Below are 22025 nucleotides of genomic sequence, written 5' to 3' on the forward strand. Positions count from 1 at the left end.
CCAAGGAGGACTTCTTCTGAAAAAGAATTATACAAACCTGTAGAGGTTATGAATTCTTTGAAGAATGTCCTCCTTGGGGTACGGCCACCCGCCTCCCCTCATTCTGTCTGATACGTTCAGCATGAAAAGTGAGGTGCGAGGTAGACGGCCAGAGTTACCTGCTCTTGGCTGTAGGGGGCCTGGGGGGCCCTGTAAAGGTGGTCCCACAAGACAAAAACGAGTTTTTTGTTTTGTAAATATTTTATTATCAAAATAGTTACAACTGTCGTAGGGATTTTTAATGGACATAAAAATGCTTATATGTACCCCAAGGAGGACATTCTTCAAAGAATTCATAACCTCTACAGGTTTGTATAAATTTTTTTTGTGTAATATAAAAATTTTGGCCAATAAAACCATTAAGATTTCATTTTTTGAGCAGGGAAAATTAATTTTTTTTTTTTTTCATTTTTTAAGAAATACAATCAGCAGATCAGTAATACAAGAAGTAAAATTGGTCTGGCCTTATAGATTCTTGTTGTACGCCACAATATTTCAGCTGTATGGTAGCAGTCTGTAAATGATTGAATCTGGACCAGATTACGATGTGCCATTGAAATTGATGTCCAGTGATTGAGGCAAAGCAAAAAAATTAATGCCCTTGAGCAGTTGAGTCAGATGTTGGTGCTGTACAAATATTAGTATGTATAATATGTCAGTCTAAGTAAACCTAGCCCAGTATATAGACTGTATAGTGTGTGTATGTATGTATTTGATGTGTATGGTGACTACAGTAGTATTGTGTGTGTGTCTCTAGACAGGAAGCTCGAATCCAGGTGGTGGAACATCTGATGTCAGCGCTGAATGTGTTTGTCAGGAAGATAGCACCGAGCTGCAGGATTCAGATCTGTAAACTGGGAGAGACCATCTTCATCAACCTTCTGTATCTGTGGAATAACAGACCCACTGACCTCATCAAGGTATGACTCACTCATTTGCCTCAGAATCATTTTGGTTGAAGTATTCGATTGTCATCATTAACCCATAAACCAATGTGAGAAGCCCTTTAAGGGAGTCCCCGCAGTGATATGCCCATGATATTTCAAGGCATTATGAGTCACTGATTTCTCTGTTTACTGCAGGATGAGATAGTGGAGTTCCTGAGGCTGCAGCTGCAGGCCCATCACCCAGGGGGAGTCAAGACGCCAGAGACTGGGGAGTTCATCCTGGACAATGAGCTGTGGAGGGTGAGTGGCAGAACAAAGTAATTTGTATTTTGCATCTTTTGTGTTGTTGTGTTGTGTTGTGTTGTGTGAAATATTTGATCAGATAATTTCAATCCCATCAGGGGATCAGAGAATGCTCAAGTTTCTTTCTCAGCTCCTTGGGGAGAGTTAAACCTAAGCTTCCTGTGAGGCACTTGAAGGTGATCAGTAACATTACCGTCCCATCCTACCTGGAACCCATTCACTGCAGGATAAACAGTCATGGCAATCAGTGACTGAACGGTTCCTTCCCAAAACTGTTTAATTCAGATTGATTGGGTACAGACAGACACGATGCAGGGTAATTTACGGGAGTGACAGTCACTAACAAACCAACATCCCTATGTTTTCAGAGCCACTTAAGGAAGCTGTATGAAGTCATGTATACAGACTTGAAGGAGATGGGAGGGCGGAACAGATTCACTTCAGGGTGAGCATCACCTCATACTGACCCAATTCTCCTTGTGGAAATATCTACTTTGACCAGTATGCATTGATTTTAAAATGTGTTTGTATTTTACTGACAGAGTAGAAAGTTATTTAAGGCGGTTTATTTAGTGCAGTGTTGAAAAACTTTGTTGAAATATCTCTGAATAGAAGTAGTGTTTGTTTAATACCACTATGAGAGCCACATTCCTTATGTTGTGGACAGAAAGTAGATAGCAATATTTAGGTAATACTGTCCACCTTCTGGTCCATTGAACAATTTATGACAATAGTGGGGTTTGCTGATGATTTTTAGGGAGAAGCAAATACAGTCTGAATGAACACAACCTGAATCATCATGACCCCCAAGCCATAAGGCATGAACAGTCCTTTAGTATGAGCAGGGATGGAAATAATTCTTGAATTCCCAATGTACCCCGGTACAGTGGCACTTGTGAAATCACTTGCCCTGATAAATTTTCCACTATATACTACCTGATTTTCTCGTTGATTATTTAAACAAACAACATAATTAACAATGGAAACTCCACTGGACACCGGGACAGCGTGATATACAAATAAGCTTGCCCGACAGAAAAAAACACTAGACTTGGACGTCGGGCAATGAGTTATTTCCACCCCTGTGTGAGTTAGTTTGATTTGATGCCACTTTTTACAGTATCTGTTTTAAACCATGGAAATTCTGCAAGGAAAACCTGAAGTGAGGCAGGTCTCGTGTTGTTATCCCCAGCAACGCGTTTTGTGTGGGGTATTAAAATGCACCCCGTCCGTCCATCCATCTGTCCATGCACATTTATCCTTTCTGGAGCTGAACTTTAAAACCATTCAATATTTCTTCACCAAAATTGGCACATAGACACATTTGGTGGTGTATGGGTGCCTTTTGGTAGTTTGGGTATTCTTAATAAAAACATTTCGCATTTCCATGGCAACAAGTGTGACTCAGACTGAAATTCAAGGTAAAGAGGTGGAATTAGTGTGTGTTCTTGTTTACTATTTTGCTTAATCCCATGAGTACAGGTGGCAGCAAATAACATGCCCAACAAGCTAGGAATGTGCCGGAATTATGTGTGTGCAAATAGAATTGTGATTGGTTTGAATGTTGCCAGGTTAGAATTGTGATTGGTTTGAATATCACTGCTTCTAGACATAAAGTAACATAAGTGATGTAGTAGTTAAAGCGTTTGGTCATCATGCTGACATCCAGGGTTCAATTCCTCACATGGGTACAGTGTGTGAAGTGCATTTCTGGTGTGTGTGTTCGTGCATACGTGCATGCGTCTCTCTCTCTCTCTCTCTCTCTTCTCATCTCTTATCTTGCTGGAAAGTCTGGAAGAGCGGAGTTTGGCGTAAAATGTTACCATTTTAGCCAATAGATGATGTTTGTGTTATATGGGTCTACCTTGTGTTATGTGGGTGTATCTTGTGTTCCAGGACCAGAGAGGCTGTGCTAAAGGCAGCATATGTGGATCTGGCCGCTGACGTCTGCAATCAGGTATACTAGCATCATGATAATGTCACAAAAAACAATCTGAAACTGTTTTATTATACAGTAAATAGTATCTTAGCTGTCTGACACTTGAAATGCCTGGGTGGATCAGAGACTGATTATCAGCCCTCACAAAATGTTAGTTGATAATCTAAAATTGAAATTAAAAAAAGTGTGTAAATAGTTACAACTAAAACTAATCCTGGTGTTTTATTGTTAACAAGAGCAGTAGGGAGGTTTACACCATTCTTGCTGATTTGGTTGACACGTCATTGTATCATTAAATAGATGAATGTTCATGATGTTGATCATGGGATTGTCCGGTCCATACTTTACCAACCACAGCTCGAATGGTGATGCAGATTTAATGCAGTTTTACTAAAATATATCCAGGTTACAACATCTGTCAATTTGAGAAGGAGAGATGGGGTAATGTCATTGGAAAATTCCAAAATACGTCTTAAAATCTACTTCATCATGTCTTCTCTTTGAATATGGAAGACCCATGAAAATTGGTGTTAGAACTGATATTAAGTAACCATGCTTGTCATAAGAGGCAACTGACAGGACTGAGTCTTTAGACTCACTGACTTACTTGACACATGCCATCGTATCCCAATTGCATAGATCGATGCTCCTGCTGTTGATCACATTATTGTCTGGCCCAGACTTGATTATTTACAGACTGCCACCAAATGGCTAGAATTTTGGGGAGTGTGTCATAAAACTAAAGTCACTCATTCATGATTGCAGGGCTTTTCTTTCTGTACCAGGGATGGAGGGGTAGGCTAGTGGTTAAAGTTTGGTCCGTCTTGAAGAAGACCAGGGTTTGATACCTCACATGGGTGCAATGTTTTAAGCCCATTTATTGTGTCTCTTGCCTTGATATTGCTGTAATATTGCTAAAAGTGGCTTAAAGCCATACTCGCTCACACAATTCAAGAATTTCTGGGTTTTTAAAATCATTCTGAACAAAAGTATGTTTTTTCCTAGTTTGCCTGCCTCGGACAGACTTATTTTGGAATCAAGATGAAGCCTTTGTACAGTGTATTATGTCATTCTGGGGTACCCTCAATAGTTTTACTTAAAATACTCCCTCACCTCACCTCCTTCATTGAGTCTGACACAGCTGACCCACCTCTCCCTCTCCAGCTGTTCACAGAGTCCTCCCAGACAATCGAGGTGACGCAGATGTCGATGCTAGGGAATGGGGACACGCCCAGGAAGAAGAGGAGGCTAGAGAGTGGCTGGACCGTCGTCCGTGACACCATGTACAACACTGGCTGCTCTCATCAAGTCATACCATGGTGTGTATGCACGCAAAAGATGTCAAGGAAAAGAGATTTCTAATTCAAGAATTATTGATAATATTTGTTGTGTTTATAGAGCTGTAAGTGCCAAATATCGGTGAGCACTTGTTCATTAAGTCATTAAGATTTGAAAAAATTTGAAACAAGTGAACTAGTGGCAACGTTTGGCACCTTAAAGCAACATAAGTGCCGACCATTTTGTCATTCTATCAAGAAAACTGTCGTCTATTAGTGAGAGTGCCAATACTTTCTTCAGTTCAAGTGTCTGTACATGTGAAGATCTGGGTTATAATTGGTCTTAGTAATCCGTACTTGTTGTAAGAGGTGGCTAACAGTATCAGGTTGTCAGTCTTGTTGGCTTTATTGACACATGTAATCAGCTCACAATTGTGCAGATCGATGCTCATGCTGATGATCATTGGATTGTCTGGTCAAGACTTGAATATTTACAGACTGTCGCCATAGAACTGGAATATTGCAGAGTGCAGTGTAAACTGAAACTCACTCACTCACTCACTCACTCACTCACTCACTCACTCACTCACTCACTCACTCCAAGTGTCTGTGTTGTTTTAGAAGCAACAACTGATTAAACAGATCAGTTTACTGACTGGAAGCTGTTAATGGATGGTTGGTAATCTTAGTAAATCCATAGCTTGTCACAGTGAATACAAATTGCAGAAGATACATTACATGAACATGATTCTTGGCTTCTCCTGAAGTGATGTGACTAGATTATGTCACCAGTGGTATAAACACACAACAGACTCAGTCACCCTAGATGTTGATTTTGTTTAGGTTGCAGTTGGTCACACGTCTTGTTGAGAAGTACCCTGATAGTGTCCCAGAAGATGAGTTACTTCCCTTGCTTCAGTGTCTCCACAGACTTCTGAATGACTGCAGAAGGTGAGGACGTATGCTGTAACACACCAAGTTCCAGAGACACAGTCTCTGTCTTCATAGTAAGGCTATACACTGACTATTGCCCTGAGGAGAGAGAAACCAGGGTTAAATGACAATCCAAACAAACTTGACTCCTGGTTGGAATCAGTGCTAATGGTCAGTTCAAATACCAAATGGATCGTCAGATTCATGACTTGATTCATGAGGAACTTTAATATTCTGGTGGGATTGTTTTTAAATATACAAACCTCTTGATTGTCTGGTCTAGACTTGATTAGTTACCAGGTCACTGTCATCGAGACTGAATATTGATTAAACTATAAACACAAACTCCACTAAAATTTCAGATTTAGCAGGTGACAGCAGTACAGTTTCAGATGATATATTTGAATGTGTTCCAGGAGCGAGATTCTGAGGCACATTTTCCAGTGCCTGATTGTATTGGTGAGCAGCTACACATCCTTCACGCACATCACCATGGCAACAGTCAAGTCAACCAGGGACATATGGCAGACAATATGGTTGTCAACTCTCAGGTATTGTGAAACCTTGGACTTTGTACTTGACCTTGATACAATGGATATATCCTCAGATCATAGGTGAAATCTATCTTCCCCCAGGTTCATTGTAATGGCGTCTGAAAACAAGGATAATTGAATCAGCTATGCATTTGAACATGACATGACTATTACTTTTTAATCCTAGATTTGCCTTTATTGTGATTCATAGTTTGCCAACACTAAAATATCTGTAGCTCTGAGTGTCCTACGCAATATTATATCCTGTCACACTTGTATATTAAGGTGGCACCATCTGCTCACCAAGGCTTTGTTATGTTCTTATGCCATATCTCTCTCCTTTCCAGATCCATGAGTTCTCACCAGGCTGAAGCTGAAGGTTATCAACAGTTGGGGTTCAATCTCCTTGCTGCCATCGTTTGCCAGGAGTTTGTCTGTCCAGAGAAAGAAGTATGGAATTTGTTTCTGCCCAATGTCTCCTCCCCCAACATGGCTTCCATCAACTTCCTGTCCGTCTGCCTCAGTCTCCACGACCTTCCAGAAAACCATCAACCAAGTATTCTTGGTTCAAACCTCACTGGTGGTAAAGGCTCCTACACCTTGAGAAAGCATCTCTTTGATTGGCTGATTCCAAAAAGAGATGTTTCAGATGTGGCAAAAAGTTGTAAGATAGATCCAGGAGTTATGAGTCAGGTGCTAGTTGCGTTAACTGTCCGGAACCCTGGGTCAGTTATACCTGTCAGGCCAGTGTCCACTGCTCGACACTGGACGGAGTTGGAGAGGATCTATCTGGAGACTTCATTTGACTGTGAAATGAGGATAGAGAAAATGTTTCAGGCATCAGATGAGAAGATCATGAAAGCGGAAGTTGCGGTTGTTCCAAGTTTATTGGAGACCTTGAAAGAAGTCTTTTCAAGGGAAAATGCTCACTTTCAGACTGTCTTGGAGCCACAGGTATGTTGACTGAAGGGGTTATTAGTAACTTTCCCCATCTTGCAAGGATACAGAACTGCATATGAGCTTCGTTTTTTGGAAAATGGTGAAAATATACTAACATGATCTTGTTAATAGTTAGTTCCCTGCATACAAAGATGCTGATAAAATGAAAAAAGAGATCTATAATAGAAGAAAACTGTTTCCAGCTTTACCCCAATATCTTCCTACATCATCTCCAAGCTAGATAATATTTGTCATGTATATAAAGGCCTAAACTAATTTAACATTATTTTTGTATCACTGACCAGTCCAAATGAAACTTAATAAAGTCTTGTACAATACATAAAGAAATGTGATTTCCAACAGAATTCTTCACTTTATTATTTCATAAATGTAAAATCTTGCCTCTGCATCCCATTTACAGTTGAAAGCAGTGTTCAACTCAGCTCACTTACTTATCCTATCTCAATGGATCTGCACTTGTGTCAGTACTCATGTTCTCCGACACTCAGATTCTTGAACTTAAAGTTGCTACAAGAGATCAACTAAATTTGATCATCTTTTACAGGATATGTTATGATAAATTCTCAATATTTTGCTTCAGCAACATACCCTTGAGCACGTGATTACCTGTTCGTCAGTGCTTGTGAAATGCATCCAGTGCCTCCTCGAATCAGGAGTTGCCTCCCCTGCTATGCTAGCCAACACAGGACTTGAGGCCTGTCTCAGGAGTCTTTTGAGGAGGACGTCCTCCCTCTTGTCGGACTATGTAAAGAAAGAGGGGTTTGGCCGCATGCTGCCAGTCGTCCAGATGCTCCTAAATTTATTCCCCCAAGCTGAGCAGAACACGCACGGATGTTATGTGGTATCAGAGCTGCTCAGAACACTTTTACCTGGGAGTTTCTTTGATCTTGTGTTTGAAATTGCATTTAGCAAGGTGAGTGCAAAATGTGTGTAAATGAATTTTGTGAAAACTTGTAGTGCCCCATTCACCCCTAAAATACATGTACGTATATCAGTTAGGCATGGATTTATTTGTTCTGAGAGTTACTCTCTTTATCTTTATTGTTGTTTGCTTTGTTCGTTGTTTAACGCTGCACTCGGGATTATGTCCGCTATATGGCAGTGGTTATTAAATAATCAAGTCTGGACCAGACAATCCAGTGCTGAACAGCATGAAATATTTCTACGCAATTAGGATACAATAAAATGCCAACCTCGTTGGAGAACCTGACCAGTTGTTAGTCACCTCTTACAACAAGCATGGGCTGCGGAAGACAAAGCCTGATTTTCAAGTGTCCTTCTCATCCATTTATCACTCTGATTTATCACAGATTTTATTGTGATGGCATGTTGGGGTACATGACAGAAGAAGGAACCATTCTCCTGAGAAATGATAATTATTGGAATATATTTTGCATAATTTTACTTCAGCAGGAACATAAACGTGTCTTGGTGATCTATAGCCTGTTTTGGTATTGTATTGTCAGCAATCATTTCAAGATTTAGATTTTTGTACAAGTTTGAATTTTACATAAATATCTGTGATATTCCAGTTGGGTTTTGCTGTCTTCCATTCAGATTTAGAACAGAGCTTCGTGTAGCTTGCTTTAGTCATGATATGGCAGAAAGACTACTGATGTGATTTCAGATCTTAACTCACTCACCTGACCTTGTCAGGTATAAGGTATAATGAGTTCATTCACAGAGCCAGTGTTGTTTCAGATGCAACGTTCTAATAGCAACTCAAACAACAGCACCCAGCTTGGCAGCCTAAGGAGAAGATCAAGCTTTGACAGGAGGCCTGGTACCAGCAACAGAGGGCAGTCACGGTATAATGACATCGATGAAATGGATCTGGATTTTGATGAAATGTCTCACTCGGCTGGAGGGGATGGGGAGGATGTGGATTTTGATGACATTGATGATATCGGAGAGAGTCAGGATTCAGATGAAACACAAAACACTCATGGTAAGTCATGGTCGTGTGGTTTAATCTCAGATTTACCCTGATTGTGATTCTGGATTTGTCAGGTCCATATGTATCATTTTGGGCTCTCCTCCAACAGCTAGTTGACACACTGAAATATTTTTAAAGCTGCAGTTATTGCAAATCGCTCCCTCCCTCAGTCACACTCCTTACCTCCTACCCAAACCCACCCACTAGCTGAAAACCTTTTGTTGGGGGACTGTGTCATGTGAGTAGATGTTGGCTTGACATTGGTGTATGGTGACCGCTCTCTCCCTCAGTCACACTCCCTCCCTCCTACTCAGACACACCCACTCTCTGAAAAAAACTTTTTTGGGGGGACTGTGTCATATGAATAGATGTTGGTTTGACATTAGTGAATTGTGTTTGCATCAGACTCAGTGGTCTTACACTGAGAAAAGCAAAAAGATCAGTATGACTTCAGAATTGTTCACAAATCCTCAGACACACATACACTTACAAAATAGACCTGAATGCGACATAAAACCTTATCTTAGCACACCTCATCTTTATCTGTAGTCCCAATTTGAGTAGATTGATACTCATTCGCTGTCAATCACTGGATTGACTGGTCCAGACTCAATTATGTCTGCAATCTGTCTGTAGGATGTCCAAGTCTGGTGACTGAGGATGGACTGACGGAGAGTTGCAAACAGCGTCTAGAGGCAGTGAGACTCCTGTGCCTGTGTTGTAACTATGAAAGCAGCATGGCGCCCTCTGCTGTACCATACAAGGCTGAGATTGAGACCTCCTTCCTCAAGGACAAGCTAGCTGAGCTTCTAGAGGGTGACATGTTTGACACAGGGAGGGCGGTGGATCTGTTATGTGTGAGTATCCTGGAGGTGGATGGACACCATTTTGCTTCAGCCCCAACTCTTTAAATACTTTGGTAAATTTAGGGGAAATTTGATTTCGACACACTAGTTCATCAAGTTCTCGTGCTTGTCTAAGGAACTGATGTTTGAGAAAGAGGCTGCAGCGTTATGGATTGAAGCTCATGCTATTAACCATTGATGTCTGGACCATTTATATGCAGGTTGATGTGGTGTCTTTACCAGCTATGTTTCTCTTGGAAATGGGTTATAGAAGTATGTTTTGGGGGATGATTTTTTTTTCTTGGGTTGAAAATATTGAATCAGTTTCTAAAAAGGTAACATTTTAGTTATGATATTAGTTAATAATTTGCTATGCACCATGGTTACGAAATTCACTTTATAAACACTTGTGTTCTGCTTAGATGGATGCAATTGTGAAGTCCTTGACAACGCAATGTCATAATGTCTCTGATAAAGACTTGGAAAACCTGGTTGATGCTGTCAGGTAATTACCACATTTGTTACTTCGGGAAATATGTATGGAAATAAAGAAATACTGTTCCCTCTACTCTTTTGTATAATTGTGGCCAGTGGGGTAGCCTAATGGGGAAAGTGTTTGCTTGTCATGCCGAAGTCTAGGGTTTGAATGCCCACATTGGTAGAATGTGTGAAGCCCATTTCTGGTGTCTCCTGCTGTGTTATTGCTGTTATGTTGCAAAAAGTGGAGTAAAACTGAACTCAGTCACCCATGTATAATGGGCAGAGTGGATGAGTGATGTTAGTTATGGGTCTTCAAAACATGGTTCTTAGGCATAACGAGTGATTGCTTTAAATGCTAGGCTACACCCCTGCCCAAGGTAGAGTGAACTTTATTGTTGGATAAACTACTGTCTTGATCTTTTATCAAAGGATCTTAGAATTATATTTCTTTAAATAAAAATAATAATGCAGTCTTTCACTGGTTTGATTTACTTCTTGTTCTAGACGCGTGATTGTCTCACATCGACGGGACCAGGAAGTCTGTTGTCTCTGTCTTAACCTCATCAAGAGGCTTGTGCCCCATCTCACTGACTCAGACAATATGCCCTCCAGGGTGAAGAAGGATTGCAGGGAGATAACTCTGAAACTCGTCAGTGCTTTCTGGTGAGTACACATGAAGTTCAAAGGCACAATGTCACATTAATTCATCTGCAGATAAGAACTCATATGGACAATAGCCATACAGAAGTAATATTACCAATGCCTTGGTTCTTTAACATTGTTTTATGCCCCGACATGCGTTTAGCGTGAAGCGGGCGATTTAGTATGAGGCTCAGTCCGAATTGGGATATCTTAAGAGCCTAGATTCTCTAGATTCTTTTCATGTTTGGTACCTAGGTTCATCATCGTAAAATACAGGTCTCAGTCAGGTTTGGTGGCGTTTACCTTCATTTCAAGGTCACAAGGGGCCTTGTCAGCGAGATATCTCAAGAACCATTCCCAGAATTTTTTTTCATATTCACAACCAAGCTTATTCAAGGGAAGGTGCAGGGTCCATTAGATTTTCAGGGTCATGGCGACTCTGATGTACTCAGTGATGTAACAAGTTCAGTTAAGCAAAAGTGAACTTGAAATTATGCTAAAAAACATGTTTCATCACAAAATACAAAATACATTGTGAGGAGTTTACTGCTCTCAGCACTGTTCCTGCTGTATCGAATCTGGACCAGACAATCCAGTGATCATCTACACAAGTGGGATGCAAGGACATGTGTTACGGTTAGCCAAGACGAGTCTGACCACCAGATCCCATCTCTTACGACAAGCATGGGTTGGTGAAGACTCGGACGTTCATGGGTACATCACAGTGTGTGACATTGCTGATTTTGTTATCATGTAGACATTGGTTCATGTTCATGCAATCAACCATTGGTTTAGATGTATCTATTGTCTGGGGGCAGAAGTCATTGATTGGATATGTTGCTCAAGACAGAATTGCAGGCTATACTCCGACTTATCTTTGCCGTGGTGCACGCCATCTGTACAGTTATCTTGATCGAGATAGATGGATGGTATCTATGGTTCTGTTTTAGCAAACTCCGTGGGGAATATGCTGCCGCAGTCAGATTGTCCATGGCCAAGTGTATGCGAGCATTTATGCAGGTAAAGTAGAGGCATGTTTCAGTGTCTGACAAAATCTTTTGTGCCTAGACCAAAACTTGGAGTTATATGCCATGTTCATTTGAAGGTCTATTTATCCGCTGAAAGTGTTCACAAAACAAAATTTTGTAAAGTAATGATCATATGATCACAGTGTGTGATATTGCAGACTGTGTTATCACGTATACAAGGGGTGTTGTTCATGCTCTCAACATTGGTTCAATTGCCTTGAGATTCTATTGTCACGGGGCAGATGATATTGTTAGTTGGTATGTTCCAGTCTTTTCCCCAAACAAGCGTCCAAAACCTGGACAGTATATATACTGACATATAGTTTTAGCTGATACTTCAAGACCCAATGCAATATAGCTTCATTCAAAAATCAAAAGTCACCGACTGTAATTTTCCAACTTAAAATCGCTTCTCTTCAAAGTGAGATCAAATGAAATGGCACTCTTAGCATATTTGTCTTTGTTTTTACCCTTAATCCTGAGTACCAGGCAGGGTAACAAAAAGTAGCATTTTCTAATATCTTGGCACGAATCTGAACTGGAACGAATGATTTTTTGCTCGTCGAGCAGATGATTTGTCCACTTAAAAGATCTGATGCATTGACCTTATGACCTTTACACAGTAAATGAGAGCATTTCTTATTTATGATTATCAGTGTAGACATTGTGTGTATTGTTGCAGTGTGATCCCAGTGATGAGTGGAGTATCTTGACGATGAAGAAGGATGAAGATGAGGCTGAAGAGAGCATCTCATCAGAGTTCCATAACTGTCTACTTGATACGTGTCACGTGACATGTCTGTATGTGGCCGAGGCCCTGCAGAAGTGAGTTCAACGTTTAAACGGTCTTACGTCTCCCTAGTCTTGGTTGTTTGTTTTATTCTACACTAAACAATATTACATCTATATAGCGATGATCTGTATATAATCATGTCTGGGCCAGACTGTCCAGTGATCAACAGCATGAACATTGATCTACACAAGTGTGATATCATGTCAAGCAAGTCAGAGAGTCTGGCCATCCAATTCTGTTAGTCACCTCTTATGACAAGCATAGGTTGATGAAGATCATTTCTAACACGGATCTTCATGGGTCTCTCACTTGTCTGTATGTTTTGGAAGAACCCGGCCAGTTAATAGGACAAATAAGGCGGATACACTGACTGGCATTCTAAATCTGCGAATATTCTTTGTGTATGCACAAATTAAATTATCATGTCAGTAAAACACTGGTGGATATCAACAACCTCTTATTAGCCATTGTTGAACATGTGGAATATTATACAAATATGTACCACGAGGTGAGGTGAGGTGAGGTGAGGTGAGGTGAGGTGAGGTGAGGTGAGGTGAGGTGAGGTGAGGTGAGGTGAGGTGAGGTGAGGTGAGGTGAGGTGAGGTGAGGTGAGGTGAGGTGAGGTGAGGTGAGGTGAGGTGAGGTGAGGTTTTTTTGACTCTACACCCAATAATGTTCCAGATTTGTCACCTTGACTTGTAATTAAATGTTTCTAGTCCAAATCAGAAAATGAGCCAAGATACTTGCTTGTTAGGGAGCTGATCTGTCGGCCCGGCTTGCTGACTTTGGTGATGCATGTCATTGTATCCTGATTGCATTGATTGATGCACATGACGTCAGTACTGAGTGTTGCATAATGAAACGCAAATGGTTTCATGAGTAGTAATCTATCACAGAATTGAGTTTGTGCCAAGGTGGGCAGCATGAGGAGCATCCTTTTAGTCCATAGTGTTTACGCCCTAGACACCTGCAGACTAATAGTCACCTCTAACTCTTTTGCTGCAGCTTGTTTGTGATTCCTGCCGAGAATGGATTGCAGCCAAAACCTGCTCAGCAGCAGCATGCAGCCTTCGAACTGATCTACCAGGACTGCAATGAGCTAATGATATTCAAGGTATGGGTCATCTTTTAACTCATTGAGTTACAAACTCCTTCCTTCGGTGCATCCATTCCTCATCCATCCATCCATCCATCCATCCATCCATCCATCCATCCTTCCATCCATCCATCCACCCTTCCATCCTTCCTTCTGTCCATTACTCCCTATTCTTCTTTGTGTGTAGGAGAGGAAGTCAGTGGAGCGCCAACAGGATGAAGTACTGTGCCGCACCTCGACTCTACTGACAGTCATGGCCACAGTAGCCTGCAGCAGCCCAGTCAATGAGAAGATGTCCATGTTCGCCCTCTGTCAGCTCATCAAGGAGAAGGGTATTGCTGTGGACAAGGTGCTCAAGGTCAGTCCTATGTAGTGCAGAAATGTGGGAATAAAGTCGCCAATGATGGTGTGTACTCAAGGTCTGTAGGCTGGAAATTGATGTGGACTGTGAACAACTCAAGTGAATGTACATGTACAAAACTGTGAATCTTTTCTCTTTGTATCTTTGAAATTTCTGCCTCTGTTACTTCATTAGCATCCTGTATTTTGCCTGCAATCATGTTAACATTCCTCTTTGCTTTCTGCTGGATATAATTAGTTTGCATTAAATTTTTCCCCAAAATTCATTCTAAAGAAATACCAAATTATAAAACAGAATCAATCACTCCAAAATCAGTATCTTGTTCCACTTGGCAGGTGCTGCGGAAGGTGAGTGTGTTGCTTGGCTACACAGACGTGACACGATACATCTGCAGCCACCTACCATACCTCCTTAATCAGTGGTTGGAACTCGACTACTCTCTCTCGGAGTTCCCCTACAGGTTACTGGGTGTAGACAGCTTAGTGACCTTCTTCAGGTAACTCACATTGCTTTCAACATGCTGAGAAAATTTTCTCTCCTGAAAGATCTTTCGCTTGGTGGATAAGGTTCATTTAGAAGTTGTGTGTTGGATATGGTTATGGTCTGTTTGGCTCAAAAGTGGATGAATTGCAATCAGACTCAAAAACTAAAAAACATAAAATACTCAATGAAACCATGATCAATTATGAAAACATCACACCAACTCTGTGAGTGTTTTTCAGAATATTGGTCCTAAAAATAAAAGAAAAGTTGTTCAACAATCTGTCATTAAAAAACAGGGAAATAGTTCACTATTTGTTATGAGGGAGGAGAACTAAGAAAGGGACAGCCAGGTGTGCGAGAAAGGATGAAGATGTCACAGCTTAGGTTAATGAATAAATAACTTTGTCACCACTGAAGCACTTTTCTCGATCACCTGGCTTTTCGTTTCTCTGCTTTCTTTCCTTGTAACAAATCGTGAACCGTGTCAATATTTTAATGATATATTGCGAAACAAAGTTGTTATTTTTATTGCTATTCATCGATCCGCCTTTGAGCCAAACTGACTGTAAGTGCTCTGTTCGTTTGTTATATAATCAGGGAAACAACTAAAGGGACACCACTTCATTGCAGTATTTCTTTATTTATTTTCATGTTTCCTCCCACACTGCTATTCAAAGCAGGTGATTGAAACTGGAAAACTTTAAAGTAATGTTAGAATTTTACTATGTTCCTTTACTTGTTTCTTTCAGTATGTTTTGTTTCAGAACATACTTCAATAACCATTTAATATCTCTTCATGATACACCCGAAATACACTGGACATGTCTTAAGCTATGAGTCAGTATAAGCCTAAGATACTAGTTCAAGTCTTAAAGATCAGTCATGACAACAGATCTCATGGTAGCATATTGGGCTCTTTCTATATATTATTTGTCAGCAGAACAGTATTGGCCAGCATTATTCGTGCCAAATGAAGGAAAGGGTTGTTTTTGATACTTAAATTGAAGTTGACTTTCATCTTTGAAACTTCCTGTAATGTTCACAAATACTGTATGGCAAGAGTGTCTAGTCTGCATATAAAGCTCAACTCGTGTTGTTGACTGTTTTGCAGGTCATATGGCGATGTCTTAGTGCCTAGCCTGTTCATGCACGGCCTGCTAGAAGACATCCAGACATTGGCTGCAGACACTGAGCAGGGCTGGAAGCAGATCATCATTGACAACATCCCCAACATCGTCATCCACATCCTGCCGTTGTTTGCAGCCTCAACGTCGGAGGAGGTCGCCAGTGACCGAGAGGTGAAGAAGAGAACAAGCCTGGCTTCGAGGCGTTATGATGTGTTGGTGAAGGAGGTCACAAGCGAGGTAGGTTACATTACACTCTGGGCTGCTATGACCAAGACAGATGTTTCTGAAAAAGTATGTTGAAGGTTTTGGTTGATTGTGAATTACTGTAACCTACAAGAGATGTAGATGAACATAAGTATTTGTGTAAGTATAAGTAATTTGATTGCAGCTGGGAATAAAGTAGGGATGCATTGGTATCACAAATCTTTTATGTCTTGTTGTTTGCTTTCACTGGGTGATAAAGTCTGAAATTTCTGTTCCATATCTTCTGACTTCCATTGATATCACAGATCATGTTTAAGTCCTCTGGTGTTCTTCTCGTCACATGTAAACCAACTCATAAACTTGTGGATGTCTCATATCCAGGCAAGAAATATTTTTTTTTGAGTTAGATATATTAAAATGTTTACATGGTTTGTCAGTCAGGAACTTCATGCTTCGTGTGGTTGCAGGTGATAGACCGAGAAATTCATAGTAACCTGGACGTCATCATCGTCAACATCCTCATGTGTCTACATGGAACTGGAAGTGAGGTGGCAGATGGCAGGTACACTATCAACTGACACAGATTTTCGGAAAGTGTGTGTGAGTGCGTACCTGTATCATGGTACTCTGGTAAAGTGTGTGTGAGTGTGTACCTGTATCATGGTACTCTGGTAAAGTGTGTGTGAGTGTGTACCTGTATCATGGTACTCTGGTAAAGTGTGTGTGAGTGTGTACCTGTATCATGGTACTCTGGTAAAGTGTGTGTGAGTGTGTACCTGTATCATGGTACTCTGGTAAAGTGTGTGTGAGTGTGTACCTGTATTGTGGTACTCTGGTAAAGTGTGTGTGAGTGTGTACCTGTATCATGGTACTCTGGTAAAGTGTGTGTGAGTGTACCTGTATTGTGGTACTCTGGTAAAGTGTGTGTGAGTGTGTACTTGTATCATGGTACTCTGGTAAAGTGTGTGTGAGTGTGTACCTGTATCATGGTACTCTGGTAAAACTGATGGATTCACTCAGTGGTTGGCTCTGTAATGTATTGGAATCTGCCTCTGAGAGACATTTTTATTAAGTTGAGTGCAAATTGCTGCTCACAGTACTTTTCTCTCAAGGGGGATAACTCTAAGTTGCTAATGTTATGAGGGGAAGTTGAAAGGTGAAAGGAAGCCATGAAATCTGCTGTGTGAAGTGGTAAATTTGAAAGTTTGTTTTGCAGGAAAGGGCAGGTTAATGTCTGTACTCTACAGGAAAGGTTCACCTAACATTTCGAATAACTTTAGTCTATTACTCACAAAGGTAATGCTTCAGTTTTAACACAGTTACATCAAATTCTTATGAACGTTTCAACAAGTCGCTACTGACTGCGATCCACGTGTTGGAACCTTCTTGTAACTGGAGTTTGGGATTAAACAAACCGAGACTTCGAATACGACGTGACTTAGCCACACACCCACATCTGAAAGCAATACTAATAGTTTTGGTGTCATTCAACGTTTACTCATTCATCTTAACATGGCATCATTATACATTGTACCTTGTTTGTTTTGACAATAACTTTCTGTAGCACAAAAAATCCATTCTTGTGGGTGATGAATGGGATCATGTGGTCAGACTCATTGACTTGGTGTTTGTCATCGTATCCTAGTTATCTAGATTGATGTACATGATGTAAATCACTGGTCTAAACTCAGTTTTTGTACAGCTTGTCCTAATAGCTGAAGTATGTATTTTGTTTGGCGTTAAACAGCAAATAAAACAAAGTGTATCACAAGAAAATGCGTCATAACAGCTCCAGTCACTGCAAGTATTTTTCACAAATTATCACAATGTCCCAGCCAGGTGTGTTGTAACATATCACTCTAGTCAAAGAACTGCAGATGATGGAGTCTCTTGAGTTTCGTCAGTTTATATTATCAACCAATGTTTTTCAGTTATTAAGAGCTTGTACGTGTGCAGACTTAGGAAGTAAGCACTACTTTCAACACTGGGCGCTTCGAGCATGCATTATGCATTGAGAAATGCGCATTACAAATGGACTATTGTTATTATTATCATTATTCATCATTTGTGTGTTTCAGTTGTTGCCCGGACCCTAACCCTCCCAGCTATAACAGCTACATCATCAAGTCAACCCTGGACTACCTCACCAACAGCTTCTCGGGCAGTTCGGCGAGGTCCCTGGTGTCTGTACTGGCTAAAACACAGGTGCTGCTCAAATTACTGTAGAGTTTGACAGACTTTAGTTCACGTTTGAAGTTGTCAAAATTAAATTGTACGTCTCTTTTGTTTTGACTTGGTCGAGCTTCTAACCGGATTAAAGAAATGTGATAATTGGAATAACTACAGACAGGAAGAAAATGTCTGTTACTGTGTTGTTTGTTTGTTTTAGCAGGGAACATGGTACGGCTATGCTGTTGCATGTCTTTCGTCCTTCAGATTTAAACTGTTTCTGATTCAATGGTGTGGTAGATGATAATCATATGGACATGGTGATGATGGAAAGTGATGGCAATGTTGTTGTTGATAATGATGATGATAATCAGAGATGGTGATGGTAGTGCTGATGACGATGATGACAACCGTGAGGCTGTTGCTGATGCTGATGCTGATGCTGATGATGACGATGACGATGACGACGAAGATGACCATGGCAATGACGATGATAATGACAATGATGGCAGTGATGAAGGTGATGCCCTTTGTATTTCAGGACTCAATCCAGAGAGTTCTCTTGAAGCTGGCTACCAGTCTGTCCACAGAGCATCGTATCCAGGAGAAGCGGCGAATTCTTATAATGTACCAACTGTTTGTGGAGATGCTTCTCCCGGAGTTTGCCAGCACCCTTGGTGGCAGCTGGGGTTTCATTTTGAGGGATGTCATCCATCGGCTGGTGCATGTTATCAGGGACATCAACACGCAACACAGGTACTTACTGATATTCCTGCAGATGGATGCATGAGGACGGATGCCTTTAGATAGGTACTACATAAGTTGAAAGGGATTTTTTTTCTATCTGTCTAAAGATGCTTTTCATGTCTTTTATTTCCAGAGACATTTTTGTGAGTGACCATGAATCGAGGCAGTCCATAGTAAAGACATCTTTTGGTCTGCTTCACAGCATCTGTACGGTGGCCCTGGAATGTTGTCCAGAGGTAGGTTATCTCGCCTTTATTCAGTGCAGACGTAGCCTTCAGCATCTGTACGGTGGCCCTGGAATGAACTGCAAAGGCCCACGCTTCTTCTGAGTGCTTTCATCGGCTCTGTACGAACATTGTATTACATTATACCATCAGTGTCCAACTTGTGTCTTTTCAGAACATGCCGAATAGCCTCTTGTCTTGTTGTTGGAGGTTACAGAAAGGGGTGTTGAGTGGTGACAAATGACATTATAGCACTTGATGAAGGCGCAAGCATACACTCCGAAACATTATGTTATTCACAACAAAGAGGTTGAGATCCATAAATCTTGCTCTTCTAGGGTGTTTTTTGATTTGAATGACAGTATGTATGGTCGCCATCTTGGTTAGGTTAGCGAGGCAAGTGTGCGGATGGTCCGTGGGCGCCTGCAGATGCTCAAATGGGGACGAGCATTTGAGATCGAGCACTTTGCTGGCATTTGTGGACACTTGCAGTTCTGAACACACCTCTGGCCATATAATAATTCCAAATTAATACACATACTTTCTTGTCCAAATTGATGAGAACTCTCGGACAGCCTAGCTCTATAAATGTCAAATCCTGTACTTTGTAGGATTTTAATGTATTTTTGATTTTGTCTGGGTATTTACCTGGAAAAATTATAACTTCACTGTAAAACAATAAGCTCCAAACACTGAATGGCTATGTATAGTCATGCCCTTTAACCATTCCAGCATCCACAAGACTAGGCTCAAGTCCTTGAATTGTTATCATAGTCAAGGTACCTAGGTTTTGCTCAAGGGGGAACTTTCTGACTCTCACTACCATGTAAACCTTAATTGTGCTTCTCACTATATGTTAGGTCATCTCTTTTTTTCCCAGAATAACCGCATCTGAGGTTTTAGTTTTACAGGGACAGGTTTTACTTTTTGCTAGAAAGACCGCTTCCCAGGTTTTACTTTTTGTTAGTTAGACCTCTTTCCAGGTCTTCACATTCAAATGATATGGAAGTGTTTGAAATCAATTGAAAAATATCGTTCAAGATTAAGCTCAAAGTGCAAATGTTTTCCCTAGCAAGACTGGAACTGTAACTCTGAGATTTGTAGGCAGATGCTCTACCACATGGCCACTGAGCCAACAAAGGGAGTGGGGTTGAATTATCTATTTATGGTTAGTGTCATCAAATTGATTTTACTTGTGCTTCATTTATTGTTATGTAGCTTCTTTGAGCGATCACAAACATTGTAATTATCCAGGAGAAAACACCTTTCCTCAGTTTTGGTGGACAATGTAAAACCATCGTGGTCAGGAAATCCTTTGGGGTTCTCTCCCCTTCTGGGATTTCCCTCTCCTTCCGGTTTTACATTGTCTACCAAAACCTCGGAGGCATGTTTTCTCGTATACATCAGGGGTTAGAAATTCCATTGCCTGATACCCGGTACAAGTCAGTTTTCATTTTGGGCAATCAGATAATGGTATCTTTCTTGTCTGTGCACTACTACATAATTTCCACATGGTTTCAGACTACAAATAAAATTGGATTTAATTTCATATCTGCTCATAATGTAGATTTTAAATTTTGCAACAATAATAAAGTATAGGTACCGTTCTTTGAAATCAATCACTCTTTGATAAATAGTCCAGCAAACATTAACATCAAACATTGTGTCCTAAAATCAGGGTAAGTGGAACTCTTCAGCGCAGGAGTAATGGAAGCATTCCTAGTCACCACGTGAATTCAGCACGTCCAGTTGACACATTCTATCTCTGTACACTCTCTGATTCCTCAAACTTCTCTCAATCTCGTGTAAAATAAAAGCAGCTGCCAAATTCCCGTCCCAGTCTTAGAGACGCTAAGATTGGGTCGGGCCAACCTTAGTTATCAACCTTAACTTAAGGTTAACCTTAGTTAACCCCCTGGAGTTTTTTTTCAGGTGCACATTTTCGTAAGGTTTGAAAAGTGAATGTGGTGTGAGATTTGCGCTCGTGTGGTCCTGGATCTGCGTATAAAATTCCACAGAAATGTAGAATATTTAATTTCCTACCCATTGGTATAAATATAACTGTGGCTATCTCAGAGGTTTGAGAAATACACACTGCTAAAGGTTGTCCAAAACTTTTGTGTGTGTTGAAAAACAGTAAATTTGTCTTGTTTTTTATTGTGCACTAATAAAAGCACTCTGCTATGATTTTTTTTAATTTGGCATCTTTACGGAAAGTGTGAGCGAAGAAAATACAGCTTCATATCTGAACGACATAAGTGTATATGAAATAGATGCATGTGCTAATGCATAACGTCATACTGACAAAATCAAAAATAACCTGCAATAAATGTCAAAAATCTATTTTCCTCTATAACGTCAAATGTCGACAGAGAGGTCATGCAGATATAAAGATAAGGGGGCATAACTCCACTATTGTTTACATTAGGTCAGTGTAACTCAGATCACATGGAGAGAATTTGCTGTGGATACGGACAGTATATTTTCATTACGTTTTTTTCGCAGTCAGCCAAACTATTCCAATACAAAGTTCCCCAATGTGAGAGGATAGCTTTTGGTAGTTTCACAATTTGTAAGAAAAGATGCCAGTGTACTACATCAAAAAACAGGTAGTAGCGATTTGGATGTCCCTATCCGATGCATAATTTAGTTCTTAGATTCCCATATCCTCCTGTTTGTGTAGATGTATTTTGATTGATTTTGCATCATTATTAACAGAGTAACAGCCACTTTTTCAAATGTAATGAAATAACTGAAAATAATGCGACATTTTAGTTGATGTCACAGCATGTTTTGTGCATTTTGTGAGGTCAGAAAAAGACAATTCTGACTGGTATATATCTAACCTAATTTCCACTCAATGTGTAAAAGATCTCGGCTTCTGTGTCAAAATTCAACACTTTTTAGCCAAAATATAAGGGGAATGGTTTTACCGTGGAAATTGTGTCCTGAATATACTAGTATCAACAATTGCATGGTTTTACTACATATCTTATTGTGAGCAACACGCGCACCTGTC

The 22025-nt window shown here is 40.5% G+C and overlaps 1 protein-coding gene across 1 annotated transcript in view; it reads left to right on the forward strand.

Moving 5' to 3' along the window:
- Positions 1-22025, forward strand: part of LOC137286970 (serine-protein kinase ATM-like) — a 64289-nt gene that overhangs the window by 13952 nt on the left and 28312 nt on the right. The window contains exons 7-29 of the mRNA XM_067819029.1: positions 797-959; positions 1122-1226; positions 1598-1674; positions 3126-3186; positions 4333-4487; positions 5289-5396; positions 5795-5929; positions 6259-6865; positions 7452-7784; positions 8573-8819; positions 9444-9664; positions 10075-10157; positions 10637-10795; positions 11725-11794; positions 12485-12627; positions 13601-13709; positions 13879-14049; positions 14388-14548; positions 15647-15899; positions 16334-16428; positions 17945-18071; positions 18577-18791; positions 18916-19018. Of these exons, the coding sequence (XP_067675130.1) occupies positions 797-959; positions 1122-1226; positions 1598-1674; positions 3126-3186; positions 4333-4487; positions 5289-5396; positions 5795-5929; positions 6259-6865; positions 7452-7784; positions 8573-8819; positions 9444-9664; positions 10075-10157; positions 10637-10795; positions 11725-11794; positions 12485-12627; positions 13601-13709; positions 13879-14049; positions 14388-14548; positions 15647-15899; positions 16334-16428; positions 17945-18071; positions 18577-18791; positions 18916-19018 (3901 nt within the window). The remainder of the gene's footprint in view (positions 1-796; positions 960-1121; positions 1227-1597; positions 1675-3125; positions 3187-4332; positions 4488-5288; positions 5397-5794; positions 5930-6258; positions 6866-7451; positions 7785-8572; positions 8820-9443; positions 9665-10074; positions 10158-10636; positions 10796-11724; positions 11795-12484; positions 12628-13600; positions 13710-13878; positions 14050-14387; positions 14549-15646; positions 15900-16333; positions 16429-17944; positions 18072-18576; positions 18792-18915; positions 19019-22025) is intronic.

The sequence above is a fragment of the Haliotis asinina genome, chromosome 6 (assembly GCF_037392515.1).
Source record: "Haliotis asinina isolate JCU_RB_2024 chromosome 6, JCU_Hal_asi_v2, whole genome shotgun sequence".
Classification (NCBI taxonomy): Eukaryota; Metazoa; Mollusca; class Gastropoda; order Lepetellida; family Haliotidae; genus Haliotis; species Haliotis asinina.